Raw genomic sequence first — 24917 nt, 5'->3', positions numbered from 1 at the left:
GTGATGGTCGTGGATGAATGGCAAAACAATGAGCCTCAGGATCTCATCATGGTATCTCTGTGCATTCAAAATGTCATTAATAAAATGCACCTGTGTTCGTTGTACATAACATATGCCTGCCCATACCATAACCCCACCGCCACCATAGGCCACTTGATCCACAACGCCGACATTAGCAAACCGCTCACCCGCACATTGCCATACACGCTGTCTGCCATCTGCCCTGTGCAGTGAAAACCGGGATTCATCCGTGAAGAGAACACCTCTCCAAAGTGCCAGACGCCATCGAATGTGGGCATTTGCCCACTCAAGTCGGTTATGACGACAAACTGCAGTCAGGTCAAGACCCCGATGAGGACGATGAGCATGCAGATGAGCTTCTCTGAGACGGTTTCTGACAGTTTGTGCAGAAATTCTTTGGTTATGCAAACCGATTGTTGCACCAGCTGTCCAGGTGGCTGGTCTCAGATGATCTTGGAGGTGAAGATGCTGGATGTGGAGGTCCTGGGCTGGTGTGGTTACACCTGTCTGTGGTTGTGAGGCCGGTTGGATGTACTGCCAAATTTTCTGAAACGCCTTTGGAGACGGCTTATGGTAGAGAAATTAACATTCAATTCACGGGCAACAACTCTGGTGGACATTCCTGCAATCAGCATGTCAACAGCAAACTCCCACAAAACTTGCACATTTTAGAGTGGCCTTTTATTGTGGCCAGCCTAAGGCACACCTGTGCAATAATCATGCTGTCGAATTAACATCTTGATATACCACACCTGTGAGGTGGATGGATTATCTCGGCGAAGGACCAGTGCTCACTAACACAGATTTAGACAGATTTGTGAAAAATATTTGAGAGAAATAGGCCTTTTGTGTAAATAGAAAAAGTCTTAGATATTTGAGTTCAGCTCATGAAAAATGGGGGCAAAAGTGTTGTGTTTATAATTTTGTTCAGTGTATATACATATATATATTTATATATATATATATATATATATATATATATATATATATATATATATATATATATATATATATATATACACATACATACATACATACATCATACATACACACACACACGCACCTATATATATATATATATATATATGTGTGTATGTATGTATACATATACATATACATACATATATACATATACATATATATACATACATACACATATATACATATATATATATATATATATCATAGCTGTCTCTCAAAATAACATGCTGCAGGAATGTTTAATCATAGACATAGTGCTTTACAGACATAGCAAGCCATAGAAGTGCCTTTCAATAACTGCTCTTTAATAAGTATGCAGAAAAGAAAAAAAGATTTCCCATATAGGCTGTTTAAATGTCCATAGCACTAGCTGGCATTTAATTTCAGTCCATCAGAATATGGTCCCACCAGTCAATAAATATGCAAGTAGATGAACAGCCAGTCAATGCAGCAAGTAAACAAACAATCACAATATCAAGTTAAAGTTTACAGGAATAAGCATTGGGTGTACAATAGTTTTATATTCCACTGACACTTTATATATATATATATATATATATATATATATATATATATATATATATATATATATATATATATATATATATATATATATATTTGGAGTAAATAGTCTTTTTCACATTCAGTGGTCTGTGATGTAAACCCATGACAGTGCTGGCTCTTTGTTGTCTGTCTCATTGAGAAGAACACGTTATGTAGTAACAAAGCAAGATACAGAGCGAAGCAGAAAACATTCAAAAAATATTCAAGGTGATACTGACTGACTGACTTCGATTAACTTCATTTTATGCACATATATTATAGAACACTACAGTAACTGTTTTGCGATATGTATTCATTTCTTTACAAGTATTTTTAAAGTTCAATCTGTGCTACCAAACATACATGAATATAAAATATTTTTGCTTATTGTACAGTCAAACCAGGAAAAATATCAACTATTTTTTTTTTTTTTTTATAACAATCAGGCTTTAAAAGTCTTTGTAGTTTCAGATTCAGTGTCATAACTGTATATAGTTATATAATATTTAGTAAAGTCCAACACTTGGCAATACCACAAAAGGGACTGATACACGTAATCCATAGGTTCAGATGTATGTTTAAGGCCATGAAATTCTACAGTCTTAAATTTCAAGAGAAACATTGATTGTTGTAAAGAGAGACATGAAAAGCATCTGCACAAGGTTGCAACACTAAATGACAAAGTGTAATAATTCTCAGTTAAGAACAAAATTGTAGACAATAACGTCCAAATCCAATTAAGACACTGTAAAGTGAGCCCCTTTGTCCCTAAAAGGGCGTGTCATTTAGCTTGACTCCGCCCTCACTCCTAGCCCAACCCTTTCCCCCGCCCACCTGGCGGAGGTTACTGTGGTGCTAGAGTGTTGTAATCTGAGTCAACTCAGAGTTTGAGCTTCCTGTCCCTGGATTGGGTTGAGGCTCAGGGCTGACCAGGGGCAGCTCCACGCCTAGTCATGCGGGGTTACTGTTCCCGTCCACAGTCTTGCAGTTGTAGGCCACCTCGCGTGCAATGTTGCGCATGCGGCCCGACTGCTGCGCATTAAGGCCAAACGGTGAAGGGTGGCAGAACTCACGGAAGCAGCGCTTGAAGTTTTCGTCAAGGAACGCGTAGAGGACGGGGTTCAGGCTGCTGTTGACATAACCCAGGGCGATGCAGAAGTGCATGAACACCACCGTCTGGACGCTGCCCAGGTTGAAGCCCAGCGACTGTGCCAAAGCCATGATTTGGATGGGCGTCCAACACACAACGAAGACCGCGACTACCACCAGAACCATGCGTGTGATGCGCCGAAGGTTGCGATCTTTCTCCTTGGACCCTGATAGGATTCGGACACTGCGGAGGCGCTTCACCATGAGGCTGTAGCACACACTGATGATCGCCACAGGAATGAGAAAGGAGAGCAGGAAAACACACGTCCCGAACACTGGGTCCCAATAACTGCGAGGATCCGGGAGAACCAAGATGCACTCAATGCCTGTGTGGAAAAAAATATATATATTTGTCACAATTCTGTTCCTGAATTGAAATTGAATTTGAACTGAGGTAGCAAACAGGATGCAAAATTTGAATTTGAATATAAAACAAGAAGAATTATATTGAAATTTAATGAAAGTCATACAGCTGTAATGTAACTATGGTAAAGTATAGTATTTTTTTGTTTGAAAAGAAAACTTTGAATGCTGGCTTGGTTGCAAAAAGATATAAAGACTTTTTAAAAACTAAATGTTTTGAACAGACAAACATATTTGAACTGCTATTCAGTAACTTCCTCTTCATGTCTTTTCAATTCAAATTCAAAGTCAGCTGTATGTTGTGGCCAAAGCAAATTCACACTTTGAATTTAAATTAAAAAGAAAGAAAGAAAGAAAGAAAGAAAGAAAATATCTAAAACATCACAATATTTTTCATCTTAAATTAATAAGTAAATAGTGCCCCTCATTAATATTGAATTCTTTACAGTTTCAACATGCCCTTTTCAGAAAATGATGTTTTCCCACATTTTCTCCTTGTCACTCCTCTTGACATTTTTGACAGCCTTCCTCTGAGAGCATTAAAAGCCTCTCCATTCCTGAGACATGTGAATTCAGACTTACTGTGAGCTGCATTCTCACTCCCATGAAACAACTGTCAATTATTAATGCCAAGAGGTAGTCTTTTACCCATCTTGGCTGAACTGTGGAATAATATCTGATCTAACTTATTTTGGCCTTGAACTGCCCACTTAGACAAGAATAAAACATCTGACCAACATGTAAAGTGACCAAAATTAGTTGGTTTTGTTTTAAATGCTGTTTAGCATGGATAAATCTGGATTAGATCATACCACAATAATCGAGCAACACAGAAAATAAAACTCTTCAAATAGGAGTTTCCATGAACAGCCTTACAAAAGATGGAGCCCTTTAAACCTCTTTAAAAAGGCTTTTTTATATATATTTTCTTAAAGAAAAATGGAGGCCTTGAAACTTCAATCCTAATTTAATTATTTAATTTATTTTTGTCTATTTATTTTTCTACTGACCTGGGCCACACACTCACATTTTAAAAGCACAATGCTCTGTAAGGGTTTATTTTTTCTTATTTTTTTTTTTCCAGCCAATATTGTGCACTAAACACAAAATGATAAAAATGCCTTTATTGATCATACCTAGTTGAAGGTTGCCTTTAGAAATGCCTTTAGAAGGCAACCTTCAACTAGGTATGATCAATAAAGACATTGATCATACCTAGTTGAAGGTTGCCTTTAGAAATGCTAGTAAAGGGTTTGCATTTTTACCATTTTGTGTTTAGTGCACAATATTGGCTGCAAGAAAAAATCATAAAAGATACGAAATGTTACAAATGTAAATAGCAGTGTACATTTATATAACAGTTTAGGGGTATAATGCATCACAAAAATCATAGATCAAATTATTTGTCAGATCAGCTTAAAGGTTTTTCAGTTAGGTCAAACAGTAGTATTCAGATACAGAAATTCAATAATCAAATGTTAACATAGCTTATATAGGTTCATTATTATTTGGTCAAATCAACCCTGGGCAAGTGCTGGGCAATCAACCCTTTTTTTGGAAGTAAATGAAGACACTATGGAAAATATATAATGATTGGTACAAGATTGGTATTATGTGGCAACAAACCATTCAATCAACCATCTTGGTCATCCCTTGGGGTGAATACATTAGGTGATATATATGATACTCAAGGTCTTTGCTCCATTCAAGATTTAAGAACATGCTTTTCCCATCCTGTGTCCTCTTATTTTGTTTACTTTCAGCTAAGATCAGCCTTAAAAACGTTTGGAGTTCCATGGAATTCTCCTCTCCCCACACATCCCATGTTACAATGGATTGCACCATTACTGGGTAGACCTTCTGTCTCTTTAATATATAGTACACTGATTCAGCATAGCGCTAAGGCTTTACCAATTGAATCCATATGGAACAGGGAGTTGGGGAGTTTAAATATAAACCTAGATTGGGAGAGAATATGGTGCAATCTAAGCATGACTTCTAAGAACCTAGCTCACCAACTAATTCACTTCAAAATCATACATAGAGCCTACATCACACCTTATAAGAGATTCCAGATGAAATTACAACCTACTCACAACTGTCATGTATGTAACACTGCTTCACCTGGAAAGTCTTTACACATGTTTTGGGAGTGTCCAGTTATCTCTAAGTTCTGGTTGAATGTAAATTCAGTTTTAGCGGATATACTTGACATTTTTATGTTCCCAATCCTGGATTCTGTCTCCTTAATGATAATTCGGATATAAATCTAAAGAAAATTCAGCTCAAAATGTTTTTTTCCGGGTTTACCTCTGCAAAGAAAACAATTTTGAAAAACTGGTTCTTTCCGGATATGTGAATGAAATCAATCTGGATCCATAGTCTTGTCAACATTGTCAACCTTGAACATACAACTGCGCGATAAGGGTGCAACCAGAGACTGTACAAGCTTGGAACTCTTTTTCATCTAAGATAATCTATTGGACCAGGGTCAACAGCTAGGCAATCATTGTTGTGAAACACCTGTCGAATATGTTTCTGTGATTTTATGTACTGTCTTACCATTGTGAGTTTTTTTTTTTTTTCATCATCATATAGTCGCATATGATTTTGGATATGTCTGTAAACCCCCCCCCCCCCCCCCCCCCCCCCCCCCCCCCCCCCCCCCCCTTCATTTGGAAAACATTAAAAATGTTGATCACAAAAAGAAAATATATAATGATAATATAAATGACCCTTTCAAAGGCCAGTGAAGGCATACTGTCAGTAAGTGATAGCCTACGCATGATGCGTTTGGACATAAAGTTACAGGTTTGGTTTGCACACTCAATTCGATATTATATAAAATATCCAGGGTTGGATTTAGTGTGCAATTTGGATTATAAATGCAATTTCGACTATTTCTGAAGTGCTTCTTGTTGGAAAGCAGTCTTACCAGAATTTTTTTCTGTTTTTATTTTTCTATTTATTTATTTTTATTTTGTTAAAAACTGTTAAATTATTGATAAGGTATAGCTAAGAGTGGTCCAGACTTACAGAAGATATAGCCTACTTAAATAAGAAGGTTTCGTGAAACATGTATTAACGATAAGGTACAGCTTAAGGTATAACTTAAGAATGACGTAGCGTTTAGAAGGTTTCAGGAAATGCAGCCCAGACCATTATCGCCCGCTCCCTTGATTTTTGGGTCCAGTGCTCCCGCTAACATTCTAATATTGCATATAATTTTCGCACATCAGGGAGCCGCCATCAATATGCAGAGCATTTAAATCTCTTTTGAATGAGCGCTCGCTGTTCACTTTCACGATTTCGCAATCATGCGCACTCTGTGTAAAGGAAGATCAGATATGTGTCAATGAGCTCAGGATCTGTTGAGCAGCAAATCCTCCAACAGGATTTCTTTTTTTTTTTTTTCATGGAATTGGGCTACTTTTAAACTGTTGCCATGGCTTGATTTTCCCCCCTGAGTAAAAGATTTGAAATGTTGCATAAATTACATTTGACTGAAATGCTTGTATTGTATGTATGTAAACATTTTCCATTCTACTGTACCTATGATACAACTGTGTTGTTAAATTTTGTGAAGGAGGGCCACTGGTAGGAAGCTTTTTAGCTGTGTTTAAGTGTGCCATGTCATGGGGCGGGGCTTATGGATGAACATTTAGTTTGAAATCTCAATCAATTAATTTTTAAATATCTGGTATAACAACTGTACAACAGTATATTATTAACCTATTTGTTATGATGACATTGTTTGAATATTTATCTTCACCCCACAATGTAGTCTTACTGTATATCTCATATATTTTTCTATGTGACAGTCTATGAGTAGATTTTCATCATACTGGTCTAAAGTTGCTCCCTATCACATCTGCACACAAGTGGCAATCTGCAATCACTCCAGAGAACAGACTCTTCCATACATATATATATATTATTTTTTTTTTCACTAAAGTCAATCATTTTGCAGGATCATTTCTAAGGCATTTCAAAATTGCTTTGTATTATTTTAATTCAAAACCAGTCACTCAAATCACATTAGTAAAACAGCAGGATTTTGACAAGCACATATCTCCATGTGTCTTCAAAGACAGATAAAAAAATATATATTTTTGTGACCGGTTGGCAATAGTTATGTCCAAATAATAGAATTACATGTAAACCATATAAATACAGAAACACTGTAGTAACACATGCATTACTGCAGTGTTTCTGTATTTATATGGTCTCACCAACATGGAATATGTAATTCAAATGCAACATTTGCCATGTTGTGACTAAGCCACTTCCGCAGAATCAAGAGCTTCCACAGTGATTTCCAAATCATTGTTGCAGACCAAATTGTTTGTTTGAAGGCTATTTTGAGATGGAACAGCTTTGCTGAGAACTTAAACACGAATTTAACAACTATACTGCTGGACATTTGTTTACAGACATTCGGCCACATCATTGAATCTCTGTCATCCTCCCTCCTTCTGCTTCTGTCTGTCTTTCCCTGCAGTGCCAAAGGCAGCAGAACGCAACTTGCATGAAGTGATGAATAAATAAATATGTTGCAGCCTGGCAGTAGAGGAGAAGAGAGAGAGTGTTATAAAAAAAAAAAAAAAAAAAACCTGTCTGAAAATTCTGCTAGAAGGAACACTAATCATCTGAGTACTGCATGTCTAAAGAGTTTTAGTTATTTTAATCAAACTCTGTATACAGTAAAGCACACTAGTGTTGATAGAAGGGTTTCCGCTACCTGTCTTTCATCTCAGCCCCCCAGGGATATGGGATTAATTCAGCCGTCAACACCCTTAAAAATCTGTGATTATGTGATCTCAACTCATGCTTGGTGAACAAAGGTGCAGTAAGCTATCAGAGCAAGTAAACGGTGCATTAAGCTACACTTTTCATCACTCTGCCACTGTCTAGAAGAAAACATAATACTTATATTAACTTTTTTTTAGTGTCATCCAAACAACAACAAAAAGGTGAAACACCAAGACAATGCTGAAAATGTTCTTCTTTAGAACTTTCTTTTCATTAAAGAATCCTAAAAATGTATGATGTCCACAAAAATATTAATACTGTTTTTTTAACATAGATAATAATAAGAAATGTTTCTTGATCAGCAAATCAGCATATTAGAATGATCTCAAAAATAACATAACACAAAAAACACCAAAATATCTTTAAAAAACACATTTTCTATAAAAAAAAAAATCTTTTATTACAACAATAACATCAACAACACTTTTTTTAGTAGTCCACTTTATTCATTCTGCTTACTATAAGTTACTTTGTTATTACATGTCAGCTACTAGTACAAGTACTGTAGACTGCTTAGCATATGCTAATAATTTGAATGGTTCCCAAGCAGAGATTTTTAATGTATACTGTATATAAAGCAACTCCCTCTAATTTATCTGCATGTAAATACTGTGTTCTATTTCTAAAGTGTTGGTTTAGTGGTGATTATTTCACTGAGAGGGAACTAGAGATCGATGAAGAGGGAACTAGAGATCAGAGAAGGTTTTTCAACACAATACAGCTAAATGGGCTTATCCACTATTATTAAGGGTCTATTAGGTTCATGAATAATGGATTATGAAAGAGAAGAGGGTGTTGAAAAGATGTCGCTGAGGGCAAAGCAGAGATTCTGGACATGTACACAAATACACAATTAGAAATGAGCAGACAAAAATAGAATGATAGTTAACAGGTCTACAGATCAATAATAATAAATAAAAAAAATCCAATATCCAATATGACATTATTTTCTGGACATTACTTTTTTTTTTGTACTTCCATTAATTCATGCTGATTAATTTCAAATAGTGTATTATAATAAAGAAACCCTAATCAGAAAGATGGAAATAATGCATAATAATAATAATAATAATAATAATAATAATAATAATAATAATAATAATAATAATAATAATAATAATAATAATAATAATCTCAAAAGTGAAACACAGTAATGAGAATTTGTAGATGAAAATAATGTCATAAAATGTCACAATTAAAAAAAAGATTACCTGTATTCACTCTTACACAGTAATTGGGGTTTGTTTTGTGTTCATGTGTACATAGGGATTCCATTTTAGTCAGTTAGGCTTGTGTATAAATAGCCCTAATGTTGCCATTGTCTTTAGTCTAGGTTTGTTCCTGTACTACTGTTGGTGAGTTAATATTCATGTCAAGTTGTCAAGTCAAGTCAAGTTAGGTCTTTGTTTGTTTCATGGATTATGTTTGTTTTGTATCTCACTTAAATTTCTGTTCAATGAATACTGCACTTGGGTTCAGTTTAGCTTGCCTCAGTAGACCTTTATTACAGAAAGCAAGATTGTTACAATGGACCCTGCAGTTTCTTTGCTTTGCCTTCATCAAGGTAATCGTGGCATAGAGGATTATGTGGCAGACTTTTGTGGACTGTGCCATTTTGTGAATTTTAATGACATGGCTCTCAAGGACATTTTTTGTTATGGGTTAAATGAGCCCGTTCATTCATGGATGCCAGCAGGAAAAATACATTTTTCTCTGGCTCAGTATATGGACTATCCCTTGTTGTTGAGTTGCTCCTCATTTACTGTGGGAGAAGCACTGGTGGACGAAGTACACAAATCAAGTACTTGAGTAAAAGTACAGATACATATAACAAAATATTACTCCAGTAAAAGTACTCCTTTTTCAATTTTACTTGAGTGAAAGTACAAAAGTACTTGATTTTTTATGTACTTAAGTAGAAAAGTACTGATAGATAGATTTATTTTGCAATTTTATATAGGCTGATTAATTTAATGTCATGTTTGTATAATCCTATTGCTCAAAATACCTGGGATTTTCCGAAAATAACCACTATATGGAGTCAAGACATATTTTGTTGTTGATATGGACTACTTTGACAAGAGTGATGTAGTAATGTTCACTGTGAAGCTTACACTGTGATGTACCTGAGAGAAAACAGATTTGACCTGATTTTCACCAGTAAGAAAAGTGTTTTAAAGCTTGTTGTTTTGCAGAACATCACAGTAATATATGACATGAGAATAAGGCCTGAAGTTAGGAAGAACGTTTTAAGGAAAATATAATGATATTTTCATAATGATTTTTTTCTTCTCAAACCTTGTCTGTGGTGTAAAAACACCCCTGGCCAAATGCCCCCAGAGGACATCACATCCCACTTTGATATTTACTGTAGTTACCATGTTCTGAACATCACATCCTTTCTTTGTCCCCTAGATGTAATCTGTCTAAGTGTTTGAATAAAAATATTAGAACTTTATATCTAAAAATTACCTCAACTTAGCACCAGCAAGCTTTTTAGCTAGACAATTAGCATCAGCTAACAATATTTACTTATTTTCAGTATGGTTATGAACAAGCATTCATATCTGTCTACCCAGCTAGTTAATACAAACAATATAAAAATGTATACTGTTGATAAACAATATAAAAACAGACGCCACATAGGGGCAAATGCGTAGCATTTTAATAAAACTGGTAACGTTATGGCAGCGGGGAATTTGAACGTGTATGAGTCATTTTATTTAATCTGTGTTATTTTAATGTTTCAGTTTATTATTATTATTATTATTATTAATTTTTTTTTTTTTTAACCTAAAATAGAGACACTGATGATGATGTGTCTGCATTCAAGCATTTCAGTGGGCTTAAATAGATCACCCTTTACAGCAGATTTAGTTCACAAACAACTGACAGCTTAGACCTAAATATGATTTTCAGTTACAATAATTAATCCTAAAATTCGACATTAGTAACTTACTTTTAGCAGCAGTCGCGCTTGCGCACTCACAGGATCTCCCGGTTCTTACTTGTGAATTTAGTTCACTGGAGACTCGAACTAAATGGTTCATTTGAATCAGTGAGTTAACGATAAGGAGTAACGATATGTTTTATGAAATGTAGTAAAGTAAAAAGTATGATCTTATGCTTTGTAATGTAGTGAAGTAAAAGTAAAAGTTACTCAAAATAAAACTACTCCAGTAAAGTACAGATACTTGAAGAATGTACTTAAATACAGTAACGAAGTAAAGCTACTCCGTTACTGCCCACCACTGGGGAGAAGCAAATGAGGAACCCTGCAATCCTGCTGTTTATGTCATGCCTGCCAAGCCAAAGCCTCTTCATGTCATGACCGCCATGCCAGAGCCTCTTCATGTCACAGCCCCCATGCAAGTTTCCCCTAAGGATTTTTTGGGGAGGGACTATAGGACACATATAGGTCCTCCCTCCATCAGCTGTACTCCCCATGATGGTGGTTACCATATTGTGTGTTTGGGCTGCACACTGCGCTCCTGTCCATGAATCTGTTCCATCTGTGCCTGCTCTAGCCCCAGAGCTCAGTCTTGTGTTGGCGCTAGCCTTTCAGTTTCCTGTCTGTCCTGTTTTGACCACAGTGGTCATACGTAAACCCTCAGCCAGTCATGTCACAGCCAAAGAGGCTGTCTCTGAACTCTCATCCTGCACGGTCACGGTCAAGGAGTCTGTCACTGAACTCACAGTCGGCCCTATATTATGGCCAATGAGGCCTTTCAAGGATTTTCTGCCTGTCATGTAATGGCTATGAAGGCCACTCACAAACTCTCTGCCTGTAATGCTACGGCCACTGAGGCCGTTCAAGGATTTTCTGCCTGTCATGTCACAACAATGGAGGCCACTTACAAACTGTCTGCCTGTTCTGTCACATCCAGATGATCCAACCACGTCTCTGCTTTGCCATGTCTTCCTGACCTGTGGTGGTCTTCTGCTCCTCAGGCTTCACCTTGGTCACCTGCTCTGCTCTGGTTGTCATCTGCTCCAACATGGGGATCTTCTGTCCCACCTGCTCCACCCTGGTAGTCTTCTGCTCTGCTTTGGTGGTCTTTGACTCCGCCCTGGCTTTCTACTCTGCCGACTCCACCCTGGTCTCTGGCTTCTCCCGGTTTCCCTAATCCTTCATGGTTGCTCCACGGTCCAGGCCCACCTCTGCTCCATGGCCCAGGTTCACCATTGCACCAAGACCCAATGCTCCATGACCCATGGTCTTGCCGTCTACTCCACGATCCATGGTCTCCATCACTGCTCCATGGTCCAGGCCCGCCACCATGCCACAATCCAAGTTAAATTCTTCTGCACGGCCTGGCCTTCCATCCCACCTCTACCATCTCCAGTCCTCCATCCTCCCAGACTCTTTGTTAGTTTTGGGCGGTTTGTTAGGGCATCGGGAGCCGCCTTTAGCGGGGGATATGTGTGGGATATTTGTTTTGTGTTCAGGTTTTCATGTCTTATTTTGTAGTTTTAGTTATGGTTATGTTTCTTGGTTTGTTGTGAGATTCCGTTGCCCTAATGTAACCTGCCATGTGCTCCCTTAGTCAGTGTGTCATGTTGTGATTGGTTGTTTTAGTCATGTGTCCTGTGTTCTCATTGTGCCTTTATCTTGATTGTCACAGGGGTTCAAGTCATTAAGTCTTGTGTATAAATAGCCCTAATGTTGCCATTGTCTTTTGTTTAGCTTTGTTCCTGTCTTTGTTTCATGGATTATGTTTGTTTTGTATCTCGCCTACATTGCTGTTCAATAAATCCTGCGCTTAGGCTCAGTTTGGCTCGCCTCAGTAGACCTTCATTACACACACTCACATGCTGAATGCACACACTTATATACTTGTGTGTATATAAAAGTGAGCTCAGCATGGTGTTAAACCTGTTTCCTGCTAATACAATTAATGGAGGAAGGTAATTTCATGCTCTTTTCTACTAAAAGGAAACCTCATTCAATTAGGAAATGTTATGATTATCAAGAGCTCAAAGCCACAGGGAGGAAAGGCCCTTCTGGGTCACCCATGGTTCTGTTTTCAGAAAAATGTGCAGAGCAATTACTGTAACCTCAATGGATCCAATAACAGCAAAATGATTAACACTGTAATGCTTTGGATGTGCTTTTTAAAGCCTCTTAACAGCACATGTATTGTTGACAAACAAACACCACACACATATACAATAATAAAACGTCTGCTCCCAACTGAATGCAGCATAAATATTTAATATGCACTGACTGGCCTGTGTGCTTCATTAAATAAATGTAGCTTTGGTTAACATAAGATACCTCTTTATACCAATATAAAACAATATACACCTCTATAAAAAAGTTAATAAAAAATACTCATACTTCTATTTATTTATATATTAAATTGAAAATGTAATGTTTATTCCTGTGATGCTAAAGCTGAATTTTCAGCATCATTACTCCTGTCTTCAGTGTCACATGTTCCTTCGGAAATCATTCTATTATGATTTTTATTTCATAGTTCAGACTTTTTTCCTTTCAATTCTGAAAATAATAATAATAAAAAAAAATGTTAACTGAAATTCTAAGTTTATATCTCGCAATACTGACTTTATATCTTGCAGTTCTGATTTTATATTTTGCCATTTTGGCTGATCTAAACTGAAATGCAAGAAAAAAGCATAAATTGCAAAACAAAATGTCAAAACTACCCTTTTTTTATTCATTTGTTTAGTTTTGTTTTGTTGTGTTTTGGTAGAAACAAGCTTCCAAGCATATTTTATTATTATCAATGTATAAAACTGTTTTTGTAGCTTAATGTCCCAGCTTTCACCAGGTGGCACACGGCCACGTATTGATCCATGCTCATCACGGTCAAGGTGAACACACTGGTGAACATGTTATAGTAGTCGATGGTGACGACTGCCTTACACAGGGCATTGCCAAAAGCCCAGAAACCAAGGAACACATCCGTGCCCTGGAAGGGAAGTGTAGCCAGAACCAGTGCATCAGCCAGTGCCAGGTTAAAGATATAGATGTTGGTTGGTCAACTCGAGAACAAGCTTTTTTTTTTTTCTTTTTTTTGTACAAGCTTTTTTTCTTTTCTTTATTTTGTAGCTTAATATTTTTGTGGAAACCATGATACACTACCAAAACGTATATATTAAAAATTAATTATTATTAATAATAATAATACTTTGTATTCAGCAAAATTGCATTAAATGTAACAAAATTCAGCTTACTTATTTTTTTATTGTATTTGTGATCAAATAGACGCAGCCTTGGTGAGCATAAGAGAATAAGAGCCAGTTAAAAAAAAACCAAAAAAAAAAACCTGTATTTATTCCAAACTTGACGATGGTGTATTTCCAAAAATGAAATTGGATATTTACAAGTTGATATGATTCTTTAGGGTCTTAATGAAAGGTCTGTAACATAGTTTGGTTGAAATTTCTCAATGGTAGTGTAAAAAACACCTTTTTTTTTACCCTGCATTTTCCTTTAAATGTTAATGAGCTCTGCTGACCCCACCCCTCTCTTCCGAGCCGCTCTCAGAGAGATGTTTACTTTAGCCGCATTCATCATGGAACTTGCTAATTAGCACTTTATTAGGAAAGGCGATTTGTAAAGATTCATTAAAAAAAACCTTATACTCACTTCTTCTGTAGGTAAAGCTGGACCATGAATGATTCGCATGAACATAGACGCATTTAGGTAGATCGGGGGAGCATTTCCTTCAGAAACAAACGTAATCCACTGCATCTTCAGCGGCTCAGATGTGGGGAGTAAATGACGACTATGTTCATTATTACATCTAACAACGAAACACCTCAATCACTTAGGAGTCATTCTTGTCTACATCTGCTCCGGCATCGAAACAATGGCAGACTGATGACAGCTCACTCAGGGCGGGTCTAAGGTAAGATGCCAGTCCAGTCTGTGCTGAAACATAACTGTCAATCAGACTATCGTGGGAGGGGCCTGTATTTGTGACATCACACAGACAGGCCTCTGAGATCGGCTCGATACAAAAAAAAAAAAAACACTGTGGATATTTATCATTAAAACACTGGGTGGATTTTTATCATTATAGGGTGGTTGTGTACACACACTGCCAACACACATATCAGTTCAAACAACTTGTAAAAGGGCATGTAGCATCGATTACCCCTTTAAGTAAGAGTAAAAAAAATAAATAGGGTCATAACTGTACACACACACTTACCGGTGTCATTTTCCACATCTCCAAGTACCATAGCCGGGACCCCTATGGCTGAAGCCAAGACCCACACGCAGATATTGACCACCTTGGCCTTGTGGGGCGTCCGCATGTCCAGGGCTTTCACCGGGTGGCACACGGCCACGTATCGATCCATGCTCATCACGGTCAAGGTGAACACACTGGTGAACATGTTATAGTAGTCGATGGAGACGACTGCCTTACACAGGGCATTGCCAAAAGGCCAGAAACCAAGGAACACATCCGTGCCCTGGAAGGGAAGCGTAGCCAGAACCAGTGCATCAGCCAGTGCCAGGTTAAAGATATAGATGTTGGTTGCCGTCTTCATCTTGGTGTATCTGGGAAAGTGACAGAGAAAGAGGCCATAAAAAGAGAGAATGAAAATATAAATCAGGATGAAGAGCAAAACATATTTATCCTGACAAAATCCAGTCTGTATTTGTAAGGAAACAGATCAGTTGTCACTCCCGTGGGCCCTTCGCAACAATGGCATTAAAATGACATTTCACATCAAATCCGCTTCACTTTTTATTGGTTTGCCGGCAATCTCTTGTTTTATTTGAAAGCTAGAACCTGTGATCCCCACTGCGGAAATGCACCAAGATTCATAAACAATTACAAATGTGAGCAAAGCACTGCCATGACAATGCACGAAAAGCAGGAATTATTTTGTTGGCAGCCGTTTTATGATGTTTGAGAAAGGTTCATAACATTTGCTCTTCTGTACCACCAATCCCATCATTCACCACAGCTCCACCTCCACTCCACTCAAAAAAAAAAAAAAAAAAAAAGAAAACTGAAAAGGATTGATAAATGGTCCCTGATAACTTAAATTCATATGATATAAATAATAAATAAATAATTTATTCAATGAAATTAGTCATTTATTTTGAGAACCAATGTTTTGTGATATGAAGTGATCCTCAGAAGATCTGCCTAGTCTAATCTAATGTTTTGCTCCTCTGTAATCAAACTGACATTTAACAGTAATGACTGGAAAAAGTGGTATTTGGACTGGTTCAGCAGGTGAGAATTTGTGTGTGATGCCTCTCTCTCTCTCTCATATATATATATATATATATATATATATATATATATATATATATATATATATATATATATATATATATGATATGAAGAGTTCTACTTCATATCATTTGAAAGAATGTGAATATATTTAGCATAATGAGATCCTGCTTCTGACATGCTCCATCAATTCCAGGCCTTTCTAAATCAGTGTTGCTGCATGTAAGCATTTATACAATGGATCAATGGACATTGAATTAGCATAAATACACACAAAACTTGACAGAAAACAGATAGAATAATACAAAATAAAGCAATAATTTTAATAAATTTGTGTATTTGCAAAATATGTATCCGCCAAGGTTCCAAATATGCATTTTCACTAGCTTATTTTCTTATGAGTTTTTGGTCAGCAGTTTATTCAGAGTAGGCAGACAGGCCAATCATATTTTCAATTTTCAGTTTTAGTGCGCTTTAATGGCATGACAATATGAAATTGTGCAATGCAAATTAAAGTATAATCCCAATAGTGCCAGTAAACAAGTAATATTAACCAATGAAACTGACAACCAGTGATGCAAATAAATAAATATATAAATAAGCAGAATAATAATAATAACACAAAAGAAACTCTCTCTTCTCTAATACAGCAACATTAGATGATGAAACAATGCTTTTTGCCTCCTCTGCTGTCCTTTTTCAGGTTGTTATGCAAGAGTGAGAGCCAAAATGAGTGAGTACGGTGAAGAAGTGAAGAGGAAAGACAGCAAGTCATATTATATATATGACTATTTCCTTTGATTATATATATATATATATATATATATATATATATATATATATATATATATATATATATATATATATATATATATATATATATATATATTTCCTTTGATTATATATATATATATATATATATATATATATATATATATATAATCAAAGGAAATAGAATCGAAACACAAGGCCTGTGGAAAACACAAGGCCTGTGGATCCAGCAGTAAGTACTGTCAAAACTTACCATTGAATATGGTAAAATTTTATTATCTTTTGAACCTCCTAGGAAGTGGAACATAAGATTTGGATTGCATTCTCACTCAGACAGTGTTTTCATATCTCCAGCTATATATGACAGTATAATACAAACACTGACAGACCTTGCTGATAATACTTTCATTGGACTTCATAATCCTAATAATGAATCTGTATGTGTGTGTAAGAGCTACAGCAGCAATGTTAGCACACCGCTTATAAGCCCCTCTGGGTTTATTGTGACAAGTTAGCCGGCAAATGAAAACAACACTCTGTTTTCACTGATATGTCATATTTAATAAGCAGTGAATAGATTTCATTGTTAGAAGTTAATTATTCTTATAACTAGCTCAGAGTATGTATTGAATATTTTGATGACAACCTGTTTGGACAAACTCAATTTCCATTCATATCTTGACTGGTCTTTGAATGGGTTTCAGAAAACATCTGTATGCCAGTAAATGATTTAAGATGTATTTACCTACACTTTGGTGCAACCTCCTGCTTCTTCTTGCATTTTCTTGAAATTTGTGTTTTTATTAATCAGTATTTGTCTGTACTGCCATGTAAACTATCATAGATTTTGACAAATCAGTTTAAAGCAAGAAAACCTGACCAGAGCCTGTGTGACTTTATTAAACTCACAGCAGGTGATATATGGAAAACGGACCTCTGGGATGAAGGCTGACTTTGACATTGCTTGATTTCATGAATATCTGATGTTGTTGACAAGAGGGACACAGTTTTGAAACCTTATAAAAGAGTTATATTTTCTGAAATGGTGCAGCAGTAATGTTTTTTTTGAAAGAGACATTTTAGTTTTTCATTAAATCAACCACATGTCGTTCCATATGACTTTTTAGATTTTTATTTACTTATTTAATTTCAAACTAAAACATTTCACAGCAGGCATGGTTGTAGCAAGAAAATCTAAAGTTGGATGAGTAAAAAGAAAATCTCACTGGACGGAGAGAGTTTGCTTTGAAATGTGAAGACTGAAGGCTGAGATTCAGTCTCTGTTAGTCTGGGATGGATAGAGAAAAGGACTCGTGAGAATTGTGGTTGATCTTGCACTGACAGTATTTCAACTCCTTGAAAACCAGACTGGGATCAGACAGTGCTGAAACTAGACCCTGAGCCTGAGAGCAGCAGAGAGGAGTGCAGAAGACAAAGATCAATGAAGTGGAGGGATGGGGAGAGAGTAATCAAGGCTGAGACATCAGGAAGGGAGAAGAGCATTCAGATCTGATGAGGCTGCTTTGAGCTTTTGGGGAAACCAGTGGGAATACATTCATACACAGCAGCTCATCTCTCTCCCTCTATGATCACGTCTCATGTTCACAATCTTGGCCTGGATGTCAACAGACAGTTTTGGGCATAAGACAAAACTATAAATTATTTGACACAATTTTAATGTAGTAACATTATAAAGTATTTGAGAATCACTATATGTGTGTGTTTCGTAAGAAACTAATATTTTTATACAGCAAGTATGCATTAAATTGGACCAAAGTGACAGTAAAGACATTTATAATGTCTTGAATTCCTGAAAAGCAACACAAAATCGAGCATACCAACTGTTTTCAACACTGATTAAAAAAAAAAAAAAAAAAAAAAAAAAAAAAAAAAAGGGGGGGAGGGGGTCGTGGCCTATTGGTTAGAGAGTTTGACTCATAACCCTAAGGTTGTGGGTTCGAGTCTCGGGCTGGCAATACCACGACTGAGGTGCCCTTGAGCAAGGCACCGAACCCCCAACTGCTCCCCGGGCGCTGCAGCATAAATGGCTGGCCACTGCTCCGGGTGTGTGTTCACGGTTTGTGTGTGTTCACTGCTGTGTGTGTGCACTTTAGATGAGTGAAATGTAGAGCACGAATTCTGAGTATGGGTCACCATACTTGGCTGTATGTCATGTCAGTTCAGTTCAAATGTTTCTTGAGCAGCAAATCAGCATAATAGAGTGATTTCTGAAAGATCATGTGACACTCAAGGCTAAAGTAATGATGCGGAAAATTCAGCTGCATCACATGAATAAATTACATTACAGTAGAAAACAGTTATTCTAAATTGCAATAATGTTTCACAATATTACTGTTTTACAGTAGTTTTGATCTTATAAATGCAGCCTTGGAAGACATAAGAGACTTTTTCAAAAACCATACCAACCCGACCCTTTTGAACGGCAATATATATCCGCTTACAGATCTTTTTTTAACATTTGATCATCATCAGATCTGAGATTGCTCACTATAAATATAAATTTGCTGATCTGTAAGAGATAAAAATGCCAGTGCTTTACTTTTTCCTGTAGCATGAGTTCATTTCTAATTTTAGTTCATGAAACAGTCTCTCCACAGCTTATATATCCATGCAGGGAAAAAGAATGAATAATCACTTAATCTGGTATAGGGTTGGGTATCGATTGGGTTTTTTACGATACCGGTGCCATATCGATACTTTTAAAATGGTACCGGTGCCTAAACGGTGCCTGAACCGATACTTCAAAAAAGAAAAAAGAAAAAAAAGGAGCCACAAAAAACTATGGATAACATTAAAGAACATTAAAAATATTTAAAATAAATCCATAGCATTCACATGCTCCTTGGATGCTCTCATTTCCCAAGTTGTGCTTCCCTTACTCTTAGGCTAGTAAATGTATTTCACGATCTGGGTCATTATTTAATACAAAACCACACATAATGTTTCTACTGTATCTCTGTCAATCACTCTGATTATTAGTGCAGTCTGTCACTGTCTTTAATCAGTTCTGTGAATGACTGTATGGTCATTCTTTATAAAGTAGCAACAATGTCATTTGTAAAGTATAGTACTGTGCAAGTCTTAGGCAAATTAGTATTTGCACCCCAAAAAAGGGTTTTAAGCCACTTATTTATATCTTTTGCTGTAGTGTGTCAGTAGGAAATATTAGTTTACATTTCCAAACATTAAGTTTGCCATTCATTTTTATAATAATCTAGTGAGATTTTTGAATGCACAAGCAGTCTGACAAAAGCCGGTGCTCCACAGGGAGATCTGATCTCACCATCATCGAATCTGTCTGTGATTACATGAAGAAACAGATGAAACTGAGACAAACTAAATGTCTCTACAGCAAACAGACACACTACAGCAAAAGATAGAAATAACTGGCCGAACACCATTCTTTGGGGTGAAAATACTAACGTGCCTAAGACTTTTGCACAGTAGTGTATGTTTAAAGTAAGTATAATTCAATTAAGTATATTTAAATAAGTATAATTAAAGTATGCATTCATATGTGTTAAGGGTTAGAGTTTCGCTGGAGGAAACAGCTGTGGTGTGATGAGCAGTGAACGGAGCGAAAACTTTACAAAAGATGGGAAACTGATTGCTCCCTCGTGACCTTTTGTTAACTGTATTTATGACAAAGAACTGCACAGATACAGATATTCTAACAATCTACCAATAAACACACCTTGTGTCCTCTGTCTGCCGATTGAAGAGCGCGCTGAAAGACGGGGAGGAGACCTGGCACCGAAATCTGCATTCTGATTCGGTTCGGTACACACCGGTTCCATAGGTACCCAACCCTAATCTGGTATGAATATTATATGACCTACCACGCTAGATGATGTATGTTAATTGTATATATATATATATATATATATATATATATATATATATATATATATATATATATATATATATATATATATATATATATATATATATATATATACTTTTTTTTCCTTTTTTTGTCTTAAGCTACTTAAGTCACAGGGGGAAGGGTTGAGATTGCTGGATTTTAATTTAATTTTGTGCAGAGTAATATCTCAAATCTTAATAAAGCAGCAGTGTTATGCAGAGCCGGTGAGAGTGTGTGTGCGTGTTGGTCATGAGAGGAAAGAGTGTTTCTGTAGAGACTCTCTCTCCGACACCTCTGGCAAAGACATTCACCGCTATAGTGAAGACCTCCTGAGCTACGAGTGTTAAATGTGAGAAGATGAAATAGTCTTTTAGAAAATGTGTGTATAATTGAGTGAGTATCACGACTTCAACATATTAACAACTGTTTCCAACAATGATAATATTAATAAATGTTTCTTGAGCAGCAAATCAACACATTAATGATTTTTAAAACGTCACATGACACTGAAGAGTGGAATAATGATTCTAAAAATTCAGCTTGCATCACAGGATGAAATTGCATATTATAATATATTAAAATAGAAAGCAGTTATTTTAAACTGTAATAATATTTCACAATATTATATATCTATATCAAATAAATGCAGCTTTGGTGAGCATAAGAGACTTTTTTAAAAAACATAAAATCTAACCAAGCCCAACTTTTATACTGTAGCCTATAGCAAGAAGCAAATGTTTCTAAAGCCTACTGGACTTTAAAAAGCATATTTCAATGTTATACATATATAAATAAATGTTTATATCTGCTTTGAAAGTGTATTTTGTTGATGTTGATTGAATACACTATAGTATGGTCATATAGTAGATAATTTCAAAGCAGACATACATAAACTAAAAGCCACAAAGCACACAAGGATATGTGTTTATGTTACCTCAGCAAACGTTTTCTTTAATAAATCTGTGTAAACTGCTATTTCCGAACACCAAATAGCAGTAATGTTGTAACAGTAAGTAAATTACAAAAGCCATATGGTGGCTATGTGTATTAATAATAGTTGGCCATCATACTGTATGTACACATGACATAAATGCCACAGTGTTCTGAATGATGCAGTTACTGGTGTGCAACCTTCCATTTGGGAGTGGTAACAATTTTTACTCTCGCTCCTCAGCAGCCAAAAGACAGCTTGATTCATGAATGATGGATGACTTGTCAACATCCAAGACAATACATATTTGATCCAAAAAAAAAAAACTTTCTAGACAAAACTTGTATACACAATATCTGATTGAAATATCAAATATTGTGCAAAAGACAAAAGTTTTTTTTATGTAGCGTTGTATCAAATGCCACTCATTCTACATGAACTCCGCCAATGAGATAAACAGATCTTCTGTTGAAGTAGATCATGCAGATGCACTTAAGTACAATTATATTTGCTCAGTCTATAGAATAACAATGGCTGTCCTATTCACAACCAAAAGTGATCAACTGATTGAAATCACAGAGTAACTGGTCCTTTAAGATGCTGTGCAAATAGTTTTATGAGATAAATTTGCAAGGACAGCTAGAAAATGAAAGAAATTGAATGTGCTTTGCCAATATGAATCGCTACACGCACATAGAAATACAGTGGCTCATCAGAGTGAGTCCTTCATTGAAAGAGATGCTTCAGAATACAAGGAATTGAAAAAGAACATAATGAACCAGAAGTAATGCAAACACACATATAAACATGTACTGTATACACTTCCGAGTTACATGAGGGAAAGACAGAAGTTATTGTTTAACCTTATCCTTGGCATGTAAAAAAAAAAAAGAAAGAAAAAAGAAAAAAAAAATGATATAATAAAAATAAAATTGTATAGTCAATGTAAACACTAAACTAAAAATCAAGCTAAAACCTCTGCCAAATCGAGGCTTTGGCAGTGAGTGGAACAAACATGTGACCAGTAATCAGCTAGCACTCACTTCCCAATGTCTGTTTCTGTTTTATATTCACAGTTTTAGGCCTAATTATTAAACTTTTATGGCAAAATAGTTGGTGACTGACATTCTTGTTATTGAGCTGATCCTAGTAATGTAGAATTGTAAATCTCTAATCAAAAGCCTGGTGGCTCCAGACGTTTGCTGCGCCGTTCTGCACATTTTGTGTCATGCTGGGTGAAGCCCATCACTGCTTGTGTGAAGCTTCTGCTTTGATTGAGTATAATCAAAAACCAAACTTCATATGTCCCTGTCTCTGCCAGCAGTTCAGATAATACCCAGCAGGCCCTGAGAGGATTACTATGCATGGAAAAGGACAAGAGAACGGAGAGACAACAAACAACTCAATTAAAACTGTGTGGGCAAAAATCAAACAAGCATAAAAAAACAAACTCTTCTGCTTTCAAATATCAATCAGTATTGTTGAGAATGCAGCACGAAAACCATTTTGGGTAGTAATATGTCAAATTTAGAATTCAACATAAACCATAAACTATGAATTATTCAGATGTTTTGTCCAAGTAAAATTAACCTATTAAAATAAATTAATTAACTGCTTGTCAGAAACAACTGATTATGCAAATGTTAAAGTCCAGCATTCTTTTAAAATTAATTGCATAGCATTTTAACTTGATATAATTCAATCAACTTGCTATAATAATACATGAAAAAGAAAAGTAAACACTGAATAAGCGCTAATAATCATTCTACTTCAACTAGTCACTGGGATTCTTTACAGCCGGGATATATAAAGATAATATGGGGATGACACAACACTGGTAACTCATAACTTCTTAAATCATTATACTGTAGGCACAAATGCTCTTAACTAGATAAATCAGATCTACTTAAGAGTCAATAAAGCATGACACATAGAACATTTTACACATTAACTAGCATTGAAAAGTATGGGGTTGGTAAGATTATTTGATGTTTTGAATTTCTTTTATACTCTTAAAGCTCCATTTATTTGATTAAAAATACAGTAAAAAGAGTAGTATTGTGAAATATTGTTAGAGTTTAAAATAACTGTTTTCTATTTTCATATTTTCAAATGAATTTAAAAGATATTATTTTAAAATGTTTTTAAAAAAAGTTTTAATATTTTTAAATGATATTCATTCCTGTGATGGCAAAATTTAAATAAATATTTAAAAAAATAAAAATTAGATTTTTGAACAGTAAGTATAGGCAGTTTTGCGCATATTTCAACACCAAATTATTAATATTATTATTATTACTATTATTATTATTATTTTACTTCCACTCTGAATTCCAAACTCCCCTACTCACATAGCTTAGTGTTCTTTAGGTTAAATCTCAATAATGTTACATTTAGGCATAGTGTTTTATTCATTTTTGATAATATCTAACTAAAATTCACACAAATCAGGGTTTTAAATTGCATTAAGACATGTCCTAAATTGTTGTTAACGGTTGCCAAAAGTGCATAAAATAAATGTAAAAAAAGGTTTATACAAAATTTAGTGCTGAGGCTGACAACTGACATTTTGTGAAAGTTTAGTGCCTTCTTTTAGCGATCATTTGCTGAAAAACAACAACAGAGTCAACAAAAGTCTTTCAGATTCTTCCTGTTCATAGTAAGTGAGAATTGCTTCTTTCACATTAACTGAGTTTAGATTTCATAACTATTACCCAGAGACTGAACACAAGCCGTCAACCTGTGGCATCTTTATTACAAACACAACACATCCAGCGACTTCAAAAAACAAACAGCCTGGAAAGGGAAGTGAATTGAATTAGCCCCTGCCTGTACATAATTAATGATTTACACATCCAAACAGAACAAGTGCATGACTGCTACTTGTTTGGCAAGAAGCTGCTGGGAATCATAATTTTCTGTCTGCCAAGTGTATTTGCGTCTGACGCATGCTTCTGAATTTTTTGCCAAACACTCTACATTATTAACTCACACACCTGTATGCAAGTGTTTACACACAGTGAGTCATATCCGTTAGCATGCTGGAGGCTGAAACAAAGTGCAGCAAAGAATAAAGGCAAAGCATTTTGCATTCAGGTATGGCATAGAGAAATTAACGTCTTGTGGAGTGAAAAGCTGTGTGTTTGCAAGAAACAAATCCATCATCCATCAAGTCATTTTAACTTCAAACTGTTGTTTCTGGCTAAAATACGAGTCCTCTATCCATAATATATCT

At 35.8% G+C, this 24917-nt stretch overlaps 1 protein-coding gene across 1 annotated transcript in view; it reads right to left on the bottom strand.

Annotated features, from left to right (window-relative positions):
* Positions 1-1612: 1612 nt before the first annotated feature.
* LOC109045539 (delta-type opioid receptor-like) overlaps positions 1613-24917 on the bottom strand; it is a 35949-nt gene continuing 12644 nt past the window's right edge. Inside the window, exons 3-4 of the mRNA XM_042753788.1 lie at positions 15054-15406; positions 1613-3020 (exon numbers count right to left, since the gene is read on the bottom strand). Coding sequence (XP_042609722.1) covers positions 2497-3020; positions 15054-15406 — 877 coding nt within the window. The 3' untranslated portion in view covers positions 1613-2496. The remainder of the gene's footprint in view (positions 3021-15053; positions 15407-24917) is intronic.

Source organism: Cyprinus carpio, unplaced genomic scaffold (assembly GCF_018340385.1).
Source record: "Cyprinus carpio isolate SPL01 unplaced genomic scaffold, ASM1834038v1 S000000006, whole genome shotgun sequence".
In the NCBI taxonomy this organism is placed as follows: domain Eukaryota; kingdom Metazoa; phylum Chordata; class Actinopteri; order Cypriniformes; family Cyprinidae; genus Cyprinus; species Cyprinus carpio.
Note: the sequence above shows the minus strand (reverse complement) of the source record. Positions and strands in the feature narration are given on the sequence as shown.